General features: G+C 54.0%; 2 protein-coding genes across 9 annotated transcripts in view; one reads left to right on the top strand and one right to left on the bottom strand.

The window, feature by feature from the left end:
- The window catches only part of RNF34 (ring finger protein 34), a 39,510-nt gene extending 28,740 nt beyond the window's left edge, over positions 1-10,770 (bottom strand). Inside the window, exon 1 of the mRNA XM_068412443.1 lies at positions 10,764-10,770. Within this exon, the coding sequence (XP_068268544.1) occupies positions 10,764-10,769 (6 nt within the window). The 5' untranslated portion in view covers position 10,770. The remainder of the gene's footprint in view (positions 1-10,763) is intronic.
- CAMKK2 (calcium/calmodulin dependent protein kinase kinase 2) lies at positions 1,580-18,903 on the top strand. 8 transcript variants are annotated; one of them, XM_068412439.1, is made up of 18 exons: positions 1,584-1,718; positions 6,100-6,226; positions 6,505-6,988; positions 7,605-7,652; positions 7,992-8,045; positions 8,209-8,260; positions 8,353-8,486; positions 9,114-9,150; positions 9,983-10,004; positions 10,297-10,385; positions 10,616-10,815; positions 10,927-10,980; positions 11,438-11,511; positions 12,061-12,148; positions 12,395-12,490; positions 13,046-13,174; positions 15,124-15,224; positions 15,615-18,903. In XM_068412439.1, exons 3-18 carry the CDS (start codon positions 6,554-6,556, stop codon positions 15,685-15,687), a joined length of 1,686 nt encoding a protein of 561 aa, XP_068268540.1. In that variant the 5' UTR covers positions 1,584-1,718; positions 6,100-6,226; positions 6,505-6,553; the 3' UTR covers positions 15,688-18,903. The 8 variants fall into 8 exon arrangements, 6 of the variants coding, with proteins under 6 accessions (XP_068268540.1, XP_068268536.1, XP_068268542.1 ...); XM_068412435.1 differs by having other exon boundaries at positions 15,612-18,903; XM_068412436.1 differs by lacking the exon at positions 1,584-1,718 and adding an exon at positions 3,583-3,661 and having other exon boundaries at positions 15,612-18,903.
- The last annotated feature ends 63 nt before the right edge of the window (positions 18,904-18,966 follow it).

Below are 18,966 nucleotides of genomic sequence, written 5' to 3'. Positions count from 1 at the left end.
GTGAATAAATGAAGATCACAACTAACTCAATATCTGAGACACTGCTGTTGTCTTCTAGCAATTAGACCTTCGTTTTGGAAGAACATTTCAGCTGTAGCGTGGGATTTCAAGGCAGACGGGGTTGCACTTTTGTGAGTGTAAACCTTACGTGGGTGAACCTCAAGGATGAGGGTGCCAGTCCTTTCACCTTGTGACTAATGAAAGCTGAACATCATTAGTGTAAACACTTGGAGATACCCTGCCAGGAAGCGCCAGATTAAACGGGCATTGTTAGCAATGAGAAAGCAAGACCAGACCTAAACCTGGCTCTGCTGGAGCCCTGCCAGGTAAGGTGGGAAGAGAGAAGCTCTAAGATGTGGTCGAAATGAGGGCAGTCCAGTGCTAGTTTACGCATCTCGTGAATTAGTGTTGCAGCCTGGCTGCTGGCAGATAATCAGTGCCTAACTTTAAAGCAACAGCTGTATTTCTAAAGGGGAAAAGAGACCCAGATTCCCACGTGGGAGCACTGGGTTTGGTGGCTCACCCCCTCCCAGCTACATTATCAGACCTCCGTTAATCAGCGCTGAGGAGTTCAATCCATTAAACATTTGGAGCACCCACTCGTTACAGTAAGTGCATAAACCTGATTTCTAGAGTGGCTTTCAAGATCCTGGTCAAAATAGCAGCGTTGATCCATAAAGTTCGCATGGAAGCTCGGCTCCACTCTGGGGAGCTCTACGATGTCGAAGCTGTGCCCGCAAATGGATCTCAAAGCAAAATGAGGACGAGGGTTTGCGCCAGCCGTGGCCTTCGCAGCTGCTCGAGGCTGAAACTGTTGCTTCATGAAGAGTCGATCAGGAAACTGCGGGTGAGCTCAGTGCAAGAATGGTGCTTGAAGGGAGCGTTCTCGATAAGAAAACCTAAATAATTAGCATGGACAAAGCAAGGGACATGTTTACAAAGGGCTGGTGCCAGCCAGGGAGTTAAAGGCTGTGCCCGTGCGGCAGCGTTGCCTCTGTCCTAGTGCTGCAGATCTGTCACCTGAGCGGGAGCTGCGCTTGGCGGTGGCCACTGGGACAGTTCCAAACAACTGGTTTCTAAAACCGTTTTAGGTGATGATTTCAGAACCGCTGGGCAACCGCTTAGTGAAGGTCCGGGGGAGCTGATGTGGGTATAACCCCGTTTGGACCCAGGTAACCCCATTTGGACCCAGCCGACCTCACGCTGGAAATGCGGTGTTTGCACAAGGGCCGAGGGGAGGGAGCCCCGGCCGAGCACCGGGAGGACGCTGGGGTTTGTGTCCCTCCGGGACGCGGGGTGCCCGGCGCGGTGGGCGGAGGAGCGGGACCGGCGGGGGCACCGCGGCTGCATCCCGCGGCTGCGCTGCGAGGTGAGGCGGGAGGGGGAAATAAAATACTAAAAAAACCCCCAAATCCCAAACTAACCCAACCCACCCCGCCCCACAGAACGGCTTATGGGCGTGGGCGGGCGGGCTGCGGCTGCCGCGGGGGGAAACCTCCCCTTCCCCGGGGCGGAGCGGGGCCTCCCTCCTTCCCTCCTTCCATCCCTCCCTCCTTCCTTCCTTCCTTCCCTCCCTCCTTCCCTCGCTGCCGCCGCCGGAGCGGAACCGAAAGCGAAGGCGGCGCCGGGCGGCCGCGCTCCGGCCCCTCGGGCGGCACAGAGCGGCGGGGGCCGCGGGGGCCGCTCCCTCCCGCCGGCGGAGCGGCGCGTCCCGGCAGGTCGGTGGCTGCGGGGGCGGGCGGGGAGGCCGGGCGGGCCCGGCTGGGGGATGCGCCCGCGGCTGCGGAGACAAAGCCGCGCCTGGAGGGAGCAACGCGGCGGCGGCGGGCGTGGGGCGGCCGGGGCCGGGGCCGGGGCCGCCCTCCGAGCAGAAAACGGCGTCTCCTTCCAGCGGGGCTTTCCGCGGGGTCGCAGCCGGCCTGCGCGGGTATGGTGGCGATGGGGGGTCGGTGCTGTCATGTCCCCATCCCGCCTCGGGGAGCTGCGCTGGGGCCGCCCGGGCCCGCAGACATCCCGGGCCCGCAGACATCCCGCTCCCGCCCGCCTTCGGCCTCCCGCCGGCCCCGGCGTGTGCCGGTGGCAGACGGTGCGCTGGCGGCATCGCGGCCGTGGGGATGTGCCAGGGCGGTGGCTGTCCCCGCGACACCAGCCGTCCCGCAGCCCCCGTGGGGCTCCTGCCTGCGGAGGCGAGGGCTTGGGGAAGGGGCGTCGGGGAGAGTTAGGCCGTGGGGTTGGGAAAAGGGGGGGATTTTTGAGGTCGAGAGGTCAGGAGAAGATGGAGGGGATGGAGTTGGCAAAGCGGCTGCGTGCAAGGGACAGGTCTCCTTAGAAGCCACAGGTTGGGTTGCTGCAAGTGACCAAGCGTGGCGAGGAGGTGGGACGTAGCTCTGCGTGTGCGGCACGGAGCATCTGGAGCATGGACAGTAAAGACCAAAAGCAGCAGCGGGATGGCCCTAGGGAGCTGGTGCAGTGGAGCTGTGGGCAGTGCGATGCTACAGGAGCAGAAACCATCCCTGGGGACAGGACCAGGTTGTCCTTGGGGCGAGGGGGACCACGCTGGGGGCAGGATGTGTGGTGGCAGTGGGTAGCCAGAGCTGCCTCATGGTCCCTGACTGGACAAGCAGCCCCTCTCCCAGGGAAAGGAGCCCCGTCCCTCTCCTGCCCTGCTCCGTGAGCACTTTGGTTTGGGAAAAACAGCCAAAAAACCATAGAGCCCATCCCTGAGAGCGCTGTGAGGGCTGTCTGATCGACCAGGGCCGTTCCGGGGAGGGCGGCTGTTATCAGATTGGGGAGGTAATTTGGAGGAGGCTTTGCTTTCAACTCAGCCCTAATGTCTTTTAAGTGGTGTTCACAAAGGGCAGAGCTGCTCTCGTTTCCTCTCTCGTGGGCATCGCGGGCTGGAGCTGTTATTTCCAGGAGAGCCAGGGCCACTTGGCAGCGCTGGACGATGGGATGGTACTCTGAGCTCATCCCGCCCGTGCTCAGTGCCATGTCCAGAGCTTACACTCTTGTTTTGAGATGCTCATTATACATCACTTAAGCAGGCTGTATCGCCAAGATTATTGGATATTAGATATTTTTGGATTGCTATTGAAACCCGCCACTGGGTTTGGTGCCATGACAATGCTGCCAGTCGGCTTTGTGTTTGATCCCCAGTTCTTTCCACCCTGTGTTGGATGGGCCGGGCAGTGCAGGAGGCTCTTCATTCACCCCAGGGGCAATGAAAAGCTTCGCTGCTCAGGCACAGGGACCCAGCGTAGATGGGGGCTGCGTGCCTGTTCCCAGTATCTCTTTATTTTAGGTGTCCTCTGACTTCTAGAGAAGCTGCTGAGAGATTTTTTTCCATGAGAAGTCAGGCAGGGATGCATATGGTCTTTGTATACTACAGTGACTAATATATTTCTGGCAAGGTCCGTGCTTGCCCGTAGGAAGGGAAACTGTGATCGATGTCCCCGTTGCTGCAGATGACACCGCTCTTGGCACTGCCGCTTCCACTGCTGACAGTGACCGCGAAGAGCAAAATAGCCACTGGACTCTGCCCAGCAAGAGCCCATAACTGCCCCGCGTGCTGGCCCCGGGTCACTTCTAGCCGCAGACCTTTGGTGGTAGCAGGGGGAGGATCCTCTTGGAGTAAAATCAGCCTCGGATTAGGTGGTTTGCGGTCAGTTTTGTTACGAATGGCTTTTTTTGCAGTGCATGAGCTGACCCCCACAGAAGGGTGGATGGAGGTGTCGCTGCCGGAGCTGCCACCGACTCTTACTCCCTTGTGAGGGTCCGACCCTGACACCGTGTCTGGCCTTGCCGCAGGGAAGGTGGGGGGAAGGCGAGTGTGTGGCAGCCGGGGGCACCGTCCCATCGCCCGCCCTGCGCCTGGGTAGAGAAACAGCTCCAGGGAGGGAAGGACAGGCCAATGGGTCTGGGCGCTGCGATTTAAATCTGTGCAGCCAGAACTGCCTGCAAGGTGTCATCCTCTGCGCCCCCGAAATCGGTCGGCGTGTTCCCATCCGGAGGCGGCCGCATCCCAGCGGGGACCAGGCAGGGACCACGTGCTCCCAGCAGAGCTGGGGCGGCAGGAGGGGGCTGTAAAAATCGCTGCACCCTCGCGGGGGCCGATTTTGCTCCCATTCATTTCCGCTAAGCCACGTGGACGCTGAGCGGGATGGAGAGGTGCTGCCAGGGTTTCACAGACCTCTTTTCATTTTAATATCCCTCTCCTTGCTGAACGAGATGCGAGACTGATTGCTTCGATAATCCTGCTGCAGCCGCTACGGGTTATATATGGATTGCAGCCAAAAGCTGTGCCGATAAATCATTCCTATACACCAGGCTGGTTTATTTCCCGAGGATTTTGTGGGCATGTGCTGCTCGCTTTTACATAAGGATCTGCTGGAGTTCGTACCAGAATGTGCCGCTTCTCCCCGGGCAAGGACCCGGGTGGGTTGGTGAAGCCAAAGCCCCCGGGCTGTATTTCCCCTCTTTGGGTTTATTCCCCCTATTCCAGCTATTTTAGTTTTCCCTCTGGCTGGGAATATGCTGTTCTCCTCCTCCTCAGCCTCCCCGTGTGCTTATTAAGGAGAACTGGCTCCGTTATCGGTAGCAGTTGTGCCACGTCCCGCGGGGCTGTGTTCAACAGTGGGATCCCACTTTTGGGTTTCTCTTGGGGAAGGTATCATCTCACAGGGCGATTTTTGCCAAACCCCGACCCCTTGACATGCAAAGGGAAAAAAAAAAACCCCTCCAATTTTCCACCCTGGCCGATGTTACGATGGTGCTCGCATGACTTTTAGCCTGTTTACAGAGCCCGGGGGAGCCTACTTGAATTAATCAGCCTTGATATGTTTATCCTGGTCAAGCCAATTAACTCCCACTGACCAGGGCACGCTCAGCTCTCAAGTGTGGCCGGGACTTCACAACTTCATTTTGCTCTAGCCCGGCAAAAGTTTAGCATGAACCCTTGGAAATTCAGATCCAGGCGATGCTCAAGGGCAGGACGGGATGCCCAGCCACGCTGTGCCACCGCCGGTGACCGGTGCTGTGGCTGGCGATGCTCCTGGGGCGGCTTCATGCCGGGGCCACCCCGATGAGCTGCCTTTTTTGGTGTGGCCGCGGCGCACGGTGAGGGTAGAGGGCACGGCGTTCGGGACCGGCTTTGGGGGACGGCTATTTATATGTGCCCGCTGGCGGGGAGCCCAAAGCAAGGCAGGCTAATGGCAACTGGCCTCGAGATGCATCCCTGTGGGTTCGGGGTGCATGGGGGGGAGCTGCCTGTTTATTTTAATCCATGTTGGGAGTGCATTAAAACATGCTGCCGCGGCTGCCAGCAGCACTGGGGGGGGGGTTTGCAGCCACGATGCTCGGGATGCAGAGCCCTGGCTTGGCTTGGCTGGCGGCTCCCGGCTCTCTTGCCCGGTGAAGCCCCAGCCGGGAGCGGATTCAGCCCTGCGAAACGCAGCGTTTCTGAAATAGTTCGTCCTTGTTGCTGTTCGTCAGCTTATTTATAGCCTTCGCATCCCCTGCGTTTCTCTGCGCCTCGAAGCAGCGAGCGGCGCCGGGTCGGCTCTAGCTCCGGGCTGATCCCACTCAGGTAAAAAAGCTCTGGTTATAGATCAGTGTTGAAAACAGCAATTAGGCCATTGTGAAGCCTCGAGGAATTGGGAGACGGTTTGATTTCTGTACTTGACCCGTAATTTCTGCTGGGCTGATCCGGAGCGGTTGCGCTGCGGGTGCATCACGGAAACTTCAGCAGAGATGAGCGGAGCTAATTTTACCCGTCCGCCTCGCCGAGGTGTGGGAACCAGGCAGAAAAACACCTCAGACCTTGTTCCTGCTTCTGGGCTGTTTGTTTGGGGATATTTTTATTTTTTTGCTTGCTTCTGCAGCCACTTGTTAACCTAGAAATTAAAAACAGCACCGATGTCATGGCAGGGAAGAGTGATGGTTTACAACCAACCAACCATCGAACTGCCCCGGCTGCTGCGGGGCGCCTGGCATATGTGAATTAACCCCGTTTTCTCCCCTTTTTAAATGATTATTTAATTATTTGATTCTTCTTTTTTAATTCTTTGTTGCTAACAGAATTGTTTTCTCATTTATCCCAAGGTTCAGGAACCTGATTTTTGCACAGAAGCCCGTGGGGAACCTGGGGCGAGGAAGAGAAATCGCTGGCAATGCCGGGCTGCGGGAGGAGGCAGTGAGCCGGGGGGGCTGAGCCTGCACCCTGCGCTCGGTAAGCAGCTCCCTGTGCCCGTGGGCTGCTTCGTTCGGGGGGTGTTTGGCAGAGATGTGCCCGTTCCAGCTGTGGGACCAAGCGGTAAAGCAGGGAACCGGGTGGTGTTTATGCCAGTACAGTGCAGGGCCTGATCCTGCCCCTGTAAAATACCCCTTTTGGGGTATTTCTGTAGCGGGGATGGTGGGGTTGTTATTCCCTGGAGGTGTTTAAATAAAATAAAAGGGGGTGGAAGGAGCTTTCCAGGGGAGCCCGGCTGAGCCGCCCTGTGTTCGCAGGCGCCCCTCCCCGTCGCAGCGTGGCCGGGATGAGGCCGTCGGCCGCACCATGCCATCATGCGTCCCCGGCAGCTCGCCCACCCCGTGGCCCCTCTGCCGTGACGGAGGCTGCGGCCGCCGAGCACCCGGGGCACCGCGGGACCCCCCGCCGCTGAGCCCCCACCGCCCCGGCATGGCCTCGCTCATCGTGGTGACCGAGTACGACGCGACAGGGAGCGCGAGCGAGGAGGAGATGAACGTATCCCACGGCGAGGGTTTGGGGGACGGCCGGGAGCCGAGGGCGAAGCTGCACCTCTCCGGCCGAAAGCTCTCCCTGCAGGAGCGGCCGCAGCCTGCCCGCTCGCCCGGCAGCGGCGACGGCGCCAGCGAACGCTTCATCTACCCGTCCCTCCCTTACTCTCCGGTGACGTCCCCGCACTCCTCCCCGCGGCTGCCGCGGCGGCCGACGGTGGAGTCGAACCGCGTGTCCATCACAGGACTCCAGGTGAGGGGGATTCGTTGCTGCTCCCGCGGTTCTCCTGCCCCCATCCACCTGGGTTCTGCCCCTGTGGCGTTGCTTCTTGCTTGTTTTTTTTGGGATAAAAACCCACGGGCATGTCTGCAGACGCGTGGTGGGAGGCGGTGAGATGTCCTGCTCCATGGGGACAGCCCTCGGGGATGTGGGACCCAGTGGCTTGCCGCGCTTCATGCCTTTCGTAGGTGCCAACAGCTCTCACGGCTGCATTTTGTTGGAGCCGGTGGCTTGCTGCGATTTTCTTTTTCTCTCCCTTAAAAATAACTTAAAAAAAAAAAAGACACCTGCTGAGATCTAAAGAGCAAATGGCCCTGCCTGCCCCCAGCCTGCTGGCGCTGCCAGAGAACAGGCAGCATGCGGGTGCTTTGCCCAGAAGAAATAAAAATACCATTAACATGCACAATTAGCCATCTATAAACACGCCGACGCGTGGCCAGCATTTACGGCTCGTGAATCAAAGGTGCCCGGCCCTGGGCAGAGCGGAACAGGGTGGGAGTTTGCAGAGAAAGTTAGAGAGATTTAAGAGGAGGAGAGCGAATGCGAGCGGTTGGGTGGCTCGTGTGGGACCCCCCCTCTCTCCCCGCAGGACTGTGTGCAGCTCAACCAGTACAAGCTGAAGGACGAGATCGGGAAGGTGAGTGTGGGCAGGGTTTGGGGTGGGAAGGGGGATTCAGCCGCTCACCACAGCGACACGGCCAGCTCCGCACTGTGACGCCGGTCTCTTCTGGGTGGTGCTGATTGAATTGTATATATTATTTAAAATTATGATTAATTTTCCCCGTTCCCCCTCCCTCCCACGAAATGGGGCAACTGAAGCTTTTCTTTGCCGGCGGTGTGATGCCAGCCCGTGCATCCCACTACCCCCAGCATCGCCCGTCAGCTCCAGGCTGGGTTTGCAGAGGAGCCCGGTTTGGTGCTGTGGTTTTTTTTTGGGTTGTCCCTAACTGGTCCCCATGGCTGTGCCCCTCTCTAGGGCTCCTACGGGGTGGTGAAGCTGGCCTACAACGAGGATGATAACACCTACTATGTGAGTAGAGCAATCCTCAGAGCCCTCAGCGGGGCGGGTGGGATGGGGGACAGGGACGGATCCCCTCCGCTGACTCCCTGCCCAGCTCCCTGCTGGCCCCATCCCACTGGCCCCATTTTATCTTTGATTTGCCCCAAATCCCACATTGTTTCCCCTCTTGCAGGCAATGAAGGTTCTCTCCAAAAAGAAGCTGATGAGACAGGCAGGCTTCCCCCGTAAGTGGCGCAAAAGCTTTAGGGTGGGAGATGATCTGGGGACCCTGGGGGCTCGTTCCCAGACGGACACCCCGTCTTTGCCCTTCCCGCAGGCCGCCCGCCGCCCCGCGGGGCCAAAGCTGCCTCCGAGGGCTGCCTGCAGCCCAAAGGGCCCATCGAGCAGGTCTACCAGGAGATCGCCATCCTCAAGAAGCTGGACCACCCCAACGTGGTGAAGCTGGTGGAGGTGAGCCCCTTCCCAAACCCCACCCCAAGCGTGAGGAGCCTGAATGCTGCGGGGATGGGCTACACATTGCCTTGGGCGGAGGGGAGCGGCCGCAGAGGGGCTGGGATGGCTGTGGCAGGTCCTGCCTACAGGAGACTTCGTGTTTTCCCTGGTTTAAAAGGTTTTTTTATTCCCACCTCCCAAAAGAGGATTTTTTTCCTTCCCTGCCCAGAAAGGGAAAATGCAGAAAAATGTTGCTTCCTTGGAGGAAACAAGTGCTCAGGGGGGTTTTGGGGAGGAGATGGTGTTTCTGCAGATTCTGCAGTGCAGCCGCCCTGCCCTCCGCCCACTGACTGTATGAAACGGTCCAAACATCAAGAATTAAGGATGTGCAGGCTGGAGTTCATTTGGCTCATGAGTCAGATGATGCTTCCTGCGTGTTTTAAATATTTACTTCCTTAAAGTGCAGCTATATCTCTGTCCTCTTTTTCTTTCCCCACCCCTTGTGGGTAGAAGCTTGGAGAAGAGCAGAGCACACTGGTGGTGCAGATGGTGCAGAACTGAGATGGCCACTAAGTAAAAAAATCGCAGTGTTTAATTTGAAAGGTTTTTTGTGCCGTTTAATTTCCTTTCCGCTTCTTTCGGCAGGTCCTGGATGACCCCAGCGAGGACCACCTGTACATGGGTAACTGCCCACCGCCCTGCGGCCTCACGGGGTGTCAGGGGGATTGGGGTTTGCTGGGGCAAAGGGTTCTCCTGGGGTTTTGGGGTGGCTGTGTGTGGGGTTGGGTCTGTCCTCCGAAGTGGGTGTGGCCTGGATGTGCTGGAGGAGGAGATCCCCTCTAATGGTTGGAGCAAATAGGGTCCAGTCTGGGTTCAGAAAGGAGGCAGGAGTGCTTTATGGCACGGCCAGGTTGGATGGGGCTTGGAGCAACCTGGTCTAGAGGAAGGTGTCCCTGCCTGTGGCAGGGGGTTGGAACTAGATGATCTTTAAGGTCCCTTCCAACCCAAACCATTCAGTGATTCTGTGATAACTGGACATCAGGGCATGCTTTGCCATGAGAGGTGCCACCATTTACGTTCTCAGCTCTGAAGCTGGGCTGCTAGAAAGTAGCTTCGTTTCTCTGGCTTTGAGAACAAGGCACGTGTTAATTATCCATGGTACAAACGAGCTCCTTCCCAGCCTGCCTGGCAGACTGCAGTGGTTTGCTTGATGCAAACACACGCGGTGTTGGAGGAGGCATTTCTTTTCCATCATTTCTGTTGAGCCCGTGCTAGCGGAGGAGCGTGCGGTGCCTTCGTGGCCAAGCACAGAGAAAGTAGTTGGCAGCATCCCCTGAACTGAAAATGGAAGCAACCAAAATGCCACGTGCCATGCAAAAGATGGCATCTCCTTTTTTGAAAAAATATCTTATTTTTAGGATTTTTGTCATTAAAATAACTGCTTTTGTGCTGAGACTGTGCCTGCAGGAGCTCTACCCTGTAAGTGATCTGTAATCTCCTTCTTTGTGTTTCAGTGTTTGAACTGGTGAAGCAAGGGTGAGTATGGAACTCCAGATTTAAACCTACTAAAGCCCAAACGTGAGGTGGGTTTGCGGGTGGCACAGCTCGGCCACCTGAGGCAGGTGTGGGACGCAGAGGCGATGGGGAGGTTCATGGTGGGTCCCCCTTGGGTTTGGGTAACATCTCCCCAACCCAGTTACAGCTGTGTACACCCTCCATGTGCCCGTGTCTGGGGCCACGTGTTGTCGCCAGCCGGTGGCAAAGCCCCTGGGACCTATTTCAGTGCACCCAGATGGGGAACGAGCTCCGTTCTCTGTTGCCTTTGCAGCCCCGTGATGGAAATCCCAACCCTGAAACCTCTCAGCGAGGACCAGGCTCGGTTCTACTTCCAGGATCTGATCAAGGGCATCGAATACTGTGAGTGTCTGTGCAAAAAGGACGGGATTTCTTATTTTTATTTTTTTTCTGAACACCTGGGGCTTGACTTTCTGCTGGGATATGGTGCCATTTCTGGTGGCTCATGCTACTGCATAGGGGTTGTTGAAGCTGGGGCTGGTCGTGGTGTGAGGAGAAAGGCTTATAGCCATGTGGGGGCTTGGTGGCTCCTTCGCCGCTGCTGAATCGCTTGGTTTTCCCTTCGGCTGCAGTGCACTATCAAAAGATAATCCACCGGGATATCAAACCTTCCAACCTCCTCGTGGGGGAAGACGGGCACGTCAAGATCGCCGACTTCGGAGTGAGCAACGAGTTCAAGGGAACTGATGCCCTCTTAACCAACACGGTGGGCACCCCCGCCTTCATGGCCCCGGAGACGCTCTCGGAAACCAGGAAAATCTTCTCCGGGAAGGTATTTAATTGGATGGTGTTAATTGGATTAATAAATTGGAGGGTTTTTAGCTTAATCTTCCTTGCACACGCTGTCTGCTGCAGATCTAGCTATGCTTTCTTTGCTCTGCAGGCTTTGGATGTCTGGGCCATGGGGATCACGCTGTACTGCTTCGTGTTTGGGCAGGTAATGAGATTGTTGGTGGTCCGGGGGGGGTTTGGCGTGTGCCGCCCATGTGCCAGGTACGTGGTGGGACTTGCACCCTGCACCCCTCTTCGGGGTGCCAAGGGGAGACAGGGATGTGTGGGTGGAAATGGGAAACCTCTGCCTGTCCACGGGATGGGTGCAACCAAAAGGGCCGTGTTTGGTTTTTTTTTTTCTTCCCCTGGGGAAAAAATTCTGTGCCTGGCCAGATTTTTTAGGAGAGGAGCTGTTGTTGTAATTTGATCATTTTTAGTGAAATGTTGTTTTCATTGTGTTTAAAAGAAGACACTGATATAATAGGAAATCTACTGGTATTCCCTACAACTGGCTCCTTGCTCTCCTTCAAACCCTATGAGATCCCGATGCTCAACGGGCTGCCCCACTGCCGCTTCCTAACAGAGGTTGTTGCTTTGCTCATTGCTCTTTTTCTTCGTGGTAGTGCCCTTTTATGGATGAAAGGATCCTGAGTTTACACAATAAAATCAAGACCCAAGTGCTGGAGTTCCCAGACCAGTAAGTACTCTAAAAAAACCAACAACCAAACCCTCAGCCCTTATTTTAAAGCTCATTTGAGCTGTTTCTCAGGCACTGCCCGGGTGAGGCTGGCCCTGCTCCACTGCAGTTTTGCAAAACTTGGGCTCTGAGTCCTTCTGTTGGCCCTCGGCCCTGGAAAACTGCTTTTGCGTTAAACATAAAGGCAACATCTCTTGGTTTGCAGTTGCTGAAGAAGGAGCAATTGAAGTTGCAGAAGCCTTTGAGGGAACAGATTAACCTCTGCAGTTGCCGCCTGTTGGGTTTTAGCCTGGGTGGAGATGGTGTGCGGCTCTCCCAGCCCCATACATGTGGGATCATGCTTTGGATTGCCCAAAAAGGGGATATTTTGCTTCCCTGGGGGGTTTGGGGAGGAAGGGCTGTGTGGCACCTGGGTGCATGAGTACCAGAAGCTGCATCCCTACCAGGGCTGGGGTCCAGCCCCGATCTGCCCGGGAAGGCCTTGGGGTGAAGAAGGGAGGCAGCATCCATCCTCTTCCCCATCTCATCTCTCCCCTCTCCTTTCCCCAGGCCAGAAGTTACGGACTTCTTGAAGGATTTGATTACACGGATGCTGGATAAAAATCCTGAATCTAGGATTTCGGTCCCAGAAATCAAGGTACTGACCCAACGCCCTGGTGTCGGCTGTGGCTTCACTTCTGTTGGGTTCTCCTTGCTCGGCTTTTTTGGGGAGTCAGTTTGATCGCGCCAGGCTAGGTCCTCCCCCTGTGCCCAGGGCCCCTGGGCAGGTAAGTCCCAGCTCCTTCCCCTGCTCCGGGACCTGCTCAGCTTTGGGACCTTTGGTGCCTACAGAAGTCACAGGCAAAAGGAAACCCCCTGAGTACAGTATTTCCTCTGCTACCAGGAAAGTACTGTGCAACAGCCTTTCGCAGGAGATTTCTCGTCCTCCGCCCCTGCGGGAGCCTGGAAGGGGCGAGAAGCTGAGAAAATGGAGACTAAGGTAGGGGGAAAGGATTGCGGGGGAATTGCTGAACCGTTTTGTGCTCCTCCTGCAGCCGCCCAAGACGCCAGATGTGTGGGCAAGGAGAAAGAGGGGTTTCTGCCTTCTGTCATGGATTAATCCAGGTCCAAGACTAGGGCTCGGTGGGTCTCCCCATCACTGCTGCTCATATCTATGGTCTGGAATAAATCGCTCCTGCCTCCTGATGCTGTCTCATCCGTAAGATGGGAGTGAAAATAGGTCTTCTTCCCTAAAACCCACTGAGATGCCCAGTGCTGTAGGTCACCAAGGTTATTGCTTGGTTGCGTAGATGGGGCCAGCGCTGGCTCCGGATGAGCCACACCGCGGCATTTTGTGCTCCGGGCTGAGCTGTTCCCGGCAGCTCCGGGGTGAGCTGGCTTGCCAGTGAGGTGGCACATCTCTCCCCTGCTCCCTGGTATTTCAGGAGCACGTAGGGGCCGTAGCTTGGGCGAGGAGATGCGTTTGCCAGGCTGCTGTTGTTTGAGTTACAAAAAAGAGGAAATCGTTCCTGACAGGCTGTGTTATTAATTGAAGTTGCACCCTTGGGTCACCAAGAACGGAGCGGAGCTGCTGCCCACGGAGGATGAGAACTGCACCCTCGTCGAGGTGACGGAGGAGGAGGTGGAGAATTCTGTCAAGCACATCCCCAGCCTGGCTACCGTGGTGAGTACGAGGGAGGCGATGGTCTGTGGACGCACACTGGGGTCCACGCTGCCCCCTGGGCCTGTCCCGAGCAGCTGGAGGTTGATGCTGAAGGGCAAAAGCGTTGGGCAGGATTTAGAGGGAAGACCTTCCCTCTCTTGGAGACAAGCGCTGCAAGATGGGGTCTCAGCATCTTGTTGGAGGTGGCTGTACCCTGTGGTGCGGGGGAATATTTGAGAGTGGTACCAAAGGGACCCATCAGTGGGTTGCTGGTCTCCACGCTTGAGCTGGCTGCCTAAAGAGCTCTGGTATTTGCTCAGGGCAAAAGAGTAGCTGGTCCAGGACCTGCCCACAGCTGGGAGTGAGTGTGTTGGCCAGGCATGAGGAGCTCCTGCCCTGCTCTTCCCGTCTGGCCGTAGGGGCTGAGGGAGCTTCCCAGGATGGAGGTTTTATCTGGGCCACGGCGTGCACCAGCCCCCGCCTGGAGCTATTCTTGGTGAATTCATCTCATCTCTTTTCAAGCTCATATTTTTATTCTCTGCAACCCGCTGTGGTGGTGAGAACCACAGTGTAACCCTGCCCTGTGTGCAAAGTGAAATCCTTCTGGGTGTTGAACTTAATGATTTCTTCGGTGCCCGCTAGCCCTTGTGCTAGGAGAAATAGCCAGCGACCATTCGCAGCTCCCTGGCGCAGCGTTATCTGCCTGTAGACACCCAGGCTGTGATTTTTTTTGAAGTACAGGTCTCCTTTTGAAGCCCCTTTTTCCATCTCGTGGCTGTGCCTACATCTGGCTCCATTTCTGGAGCTCTCTCCCGCTTTGGTACCCCGCAGAAGTCTCTTCAACCGCAGATACGTTAATATGCAAACGTGCCTTGTGCTGCTCAAGCTGAAAAAGCAGATCTTGCTCTAGAGATCACCGTTGATGAGGGGGTTTTCCCCCTTTCTATTGGGAGGTGACTTGCTGCGATGCAGCAGAGGATGGCTCAGTGCTCCCAGCCCTGTTGAAAATCCAGGTGTGTTTAGCACAGCTCAGGGCAAATGAGCTTTCACTGCAGCTCTTGCTTCTTAAATAACACACCGCCTCCAGGCAGATCTTGTATTTTCCCGTTTGCATTTATTCTTTAAAATTACCCTCTGGTGCCTGATCTTTGTGCATCCAACTGCAGGCGTTAATGCGCGAGTACGAGATTCACGTGGCTTCGACTCTCACATAAAACGCCTGTGGGACCCTGCGGGCACAAGCATTTCAGACATGTAAGGGCTCCATGGGGGACACAGAAATAAGGCAGCGAGGGAAAAGAAGCAATATCAAGTGAAGCCAGGGGTTTCCAGAGCGGGATGCACATGCTGAGGCTGGGTCCAGTGCTGCTCACGTTGTTCTCTGCTCCCACCAGCAAAATAAGTTGGGGGAAGCCTGGGAAGAGCCCCGACACTCGCTCTGTTCCCAGCAGTCTCCAGTTGCAGCTGACACTGGGTAACTTTGTGTTTTGTAGCCAAAGCTGGACAAACGGCCAGTTTTTCAGCTTGCTTTTGGTAAACGTTAAGGCAAAATTGTGCTGGTTCCTTCCTTCCCCTCTCCCTTTCCAATGAATTCTTCTGCCAGGCAGTTGCAGGGGGCTGTGCCTTCGCAGGTACTGGATGCAGTAATCAGTAAAACCTACTTCTGGGGCGAGAAAAATCTTCCCAGACTTGACTTTACTCTCCTTTCCAGCCTCTCACACCTAGTGTGGCTCTCATCTGCGTGTTCAGTCGTGCTCCGTGGGTTTCAGACAAGGATACAGCCCCTGTATTAAGCAGCTGGAGACTTGAAAACATTCTTCCTTCATATTGTTGGGTTTTTTTTTTAAAAAAAGAGAACTTTGACTTGTTTTCACTAGTTTTCTTAATTACTTGGGCATGAGGGTTGGATGTTTCTGTTGCTCTTGAATGAAAGGAGAGCGTTGCTGATGAACTCCAATCTGGTCTTGCAGATCTTGGTTAAAACGATGATCCGGAAGCGATCCTTTGGGAACCCGTTCGAGGGGAGCAGGAGGGAGGAGCGGTCGTTGTCTGCCCCCGGGAACCTGCTGCCGTAAGTGTCATCACCTCACCTCGGCCCGAAAAGATATTTGCAGCTTGTCTTAATGCTCTGGAGATCACTGCAAAGCACAGGAGGAGAATTCGAGGAGTTGGGCTTTGAATCTTTCGTGTGGGGCCACGACTGGGACGTTCACACACCCTGTCTGACCCGTAACCGCTTTGTGGGATGATTTTTGTGACGTGGCATATCCTGCCCCTCCAATGGGCTGAAAAGTATCTTTTCATGGCACTTCCAGCCTGTTACAGGGGAGTTGGGGGGAGACGACACATGCTCAGGGTCCCAAAGGTCCCGTGGTGGGGAAGGGGCAGATGCTGGTGTCCCATTGTCTGCTTTGCCTTTTTCTGAGTCACTCAGCAACTGGTTTATTTCCCTTTAAAGCAGGAAACAAGGCAGTGAAGATAACCTGAAATGCAACGACTTGCCCAACGTAGGAGAGGAGGAACTTCTTTCGTGAACGTCGGCTTCGTGGTTCTGTTGAGCAACTTGGTCTGAGGCACGTTATTAAAGCGTGCAGCTGAGGACGAGCGACATTAACAGAGCCTGCCCCAACCGCAGCATGACACGGCGCTATTTCGGTATAATGCTGGATGCAGAGCTTACATAGCAGCATGTTATAAGACATCCAACTACTCCTCATAAACATTGAACATCTCTGATAGCTTGGACTGCTGACTTCTTGTGGGAAAGGTGCTGGCTGATAGCAGAGAGGTGAGCTATCGTGTTGAGCAGCAACAGTGCTTTGCAAAAAAAAAAAAAAAGCAGTCAAAGAAAAATTTATTTGAAACTGTTTTTACCTGGTTTTAATGCCAAATAATTTCTGGGGACTAATGCCAGCGTCCCAGGGGTGTTGTACGCCCATCGCGCAGTCAGTGGGCACACGCAGGAGGGTGAAGCTTTTGCCAAGCGACACACACGACAGTAAAACTCTCAAAGCTTTGAGAGTTCACCACCTCCTGGAAACGTTGTCACGTCTATTTCTCATCGCTCTGGTTTGTTTTTTAATTGACACCTTTTTAACTGCATGGGAACAAAGCAAAAACCCACCTTCTGAGCTTTTTAAAGCACGCCTACCTTTGTGAGCCAAGTTGTGTTAAACAGCATCTTCGGGACGTTCAGAAAGTGAGGTTATTTACCTGCCGAGGTAATTCACGCCTTTCCTAAGGTCTTGGTGTGACTGGGACTTGGTAAGTCGAGTATTCGGTGTATGAAAGGAAAAGGTATTTAAGGGCTTAAGTTCAGTCTGAACTATTTTTGCTGCAGACGTGCGAGTGAACGGTGGTGTTTAGCTGCATGTTTGTTTTGAACAGCAGAGGAAGCACTAACAACAGTTTGTTTCTAAATCTTTTACTTGATCTAGGTAGATATATTATTAAATACAAAATTCAGGGTAAAATCCTTCACTTCCATGTACATTACATGGTTTACTACAATTAAAAATAATACAACTTATGCTATTTTTTAAGTATAGACTTAGGGCTTGCTTAGAATTTAAGATCTTAATGAAATACATAGTTTAGCTAGTAATTTTCAAAGAAACTTTTGTTTTCCAAACTCTTAATCTGGATTTTGGGGCCAATGCTATGTATTTTTTGCAAGTTCGTTATCAGTAATTTGTGAATGCCTGTGGATCAGAGGCTTGTTAGTAAATTAAGTGTATACCTAAGTCATGGATTGTTTCTTACGAAGAGCTCCTTCACCTTCAGTCAGATTACTCTGATTATTTTGTGGTGCTTGTAAAAAAAAATAATAATCGATTGCGTGGTGGGAGAGACTCTGGCACCCAGACTCACTTTGCCAAGTTCTCTGCTGGGACAAAGCTGGAGAACGGCAGCGTGTGGGTGAGCTGGAGGAGAGTCAGGGTTTGCTTGAGGAAAGGGGTCACGGTAAGTACAGTTGTTTTGTGGATGGAGCGTGGGACTTAGGGGGGGAAGGTCTGACTTAGTCTGCTGTGGTTGTGTGACCTTGAATGAGGCATTTAGATGATGGTGTACCCGAAAGGGGGGGAGGATGCGTATGTCCCAAGCACGTAAGGGACTGCTAAGGGGTAATTCTTTGCCCTGAGGAAGGCACTAGGAGAGACCCAAGTATTTTGGTTAATGGTCAGATTTCTGCCTGCTAACCCTGGCCACGGGTGCCCTGCCTTTAGGGAGTGACTGTCCCCTTGTCTTCCTTGATCTTGGCCACTGCAAGCAGCAGAGTCCTCGGCCCTGCTGCAGTCAGACCTGGCCTGGTAATTCCTGGTTAGGACGGGTCTTTGTTAAAGCCAGCGTAGCGTTAGCAAGTGTGCAGGTGCCTACACAAACCGTCCCTTACATCTTTTGACAACTTGAAGCAATGCTCCCCCTAAATCGCAGTTTATTACCGAAACATTGCGCTGCTGGCCTCTCTCCAAAGCCAGTGACGACGGTTCGTGGTTTAGGAGCAGTACTAGGGAGTCTGGAGCCATAAGACACGCACTGTTTTCCTCCCATTTTAGTCCGAGGCTATGCCAAAGCCCTGCAGCTTCAGCTATGGGAAAACCAAACAGGTAACTTGGGTGCCAGCACTACTACAGCTGCCTGCTCCCCCTTTCCTAAACAGGACTTTTCATTGTGGAAATGTGTTCTCTAACCTTGTAAAGGGACTTGTTCTGCCAAAAAACAAAAAAAAAAAAAGAAGGGGGATCTGATTATTTATAGCTGGTGCATAGTAATGTGTGTGGTGTCTTTTGTTAAAGGTGAGTTGTAGAGATGCTCTGTGCTGCGTATCTCCCGTTTGTGATTTGTCCGGTGCCTAGTGAGACAGTTTACATTTACCAAACAGGCTGCCCAGGTGCAACACAGCTTCTAAACACAATAAGCTGTACCAGGTCCTCAATGCCCAGCCACGTAGTTCCTGGGCCTCAGATATTACCATAGATCGGCGTCTTACGGCTCGCACGGGCTCGGTTCGTCAGGATCCTAAAGCTCAGCACTTCCCTAAGGCGCTCTCCGAAATGATTGTCTCTCAGCGCCAGCTCCAGTAGGGCTGCAGCCAAATGCACATCTCTGAAAGAAACTCGGGTGTAGATTTTTTCTTGTTGATTAGTTCTGTTGAAAGCATAAAGCGTGGCTATGTGAGGAAGATCTAGCTAAATGCATGACCTGTTAGAGACGCTGTATTGTATATATAAACCTGCTCAGTTCCCTCGCTGCTGGTCCGTAGTAGTAAAGCTAGCTGCTTTTCTTAGCGTGAACATTTTGCTTGTGCCTTGGAACTGGGCTAGAGCTTGATTTTTTCCCCACCTCCCTTCCTTTCAAGCAAGCCCAGTGCTGACTGTAGGCTTAATGCTGGGTCCTAAGCCTTTGTTGGCTCTGAAAGCACACAGGAAAGTGCTAAGGGGAAACCAGGCCTCTTCTCTTGAGTCATTTTTCTTGGTGGTCCCCTCTTACCTATCAGGCAATTGATCTGTTTCTTTTCTAAGGTTCTGAACTATTGCTGGATTTTATACTGTTTGTTTAATGACCGAGGCTTGTGTTTCATTCCTACCCCTTTATTATGCATTTAACTTTATCAGGTGTATATCGAGTTTAAATACTGTGTATTTATCACTTTTAAATTATATTACCTAAGAAGAACGAAAACTAAGTGTTTTTCCACGCAGCTGTTGAAGCGTCTCTGTACAAGTCAAAATAAATGACATGCAACCAAACCCGGAGTTAGTGGATCAAGTGGAACCATTAGCCTGTTTGACTGGTCTTTTATCAAGCTCTGA

This window comes from Nyctibius grandis, chromosome 14 (genome assembly GCF_013368605.1).
Source record: "Nyctibius grandis isolate bNycGra1 chromosome 14, bNycGra1.pri, whole genome shotgun sequence".
NCBI lineage: Eukaryota > Metazoa > Chordata > Aves > Nyctibiiformes > Nyctibiidae > Nyctibius > Nyctibius grandis.
This window is presented reverse-complemented; position numbering and strand designations above follow the sequence as displayed.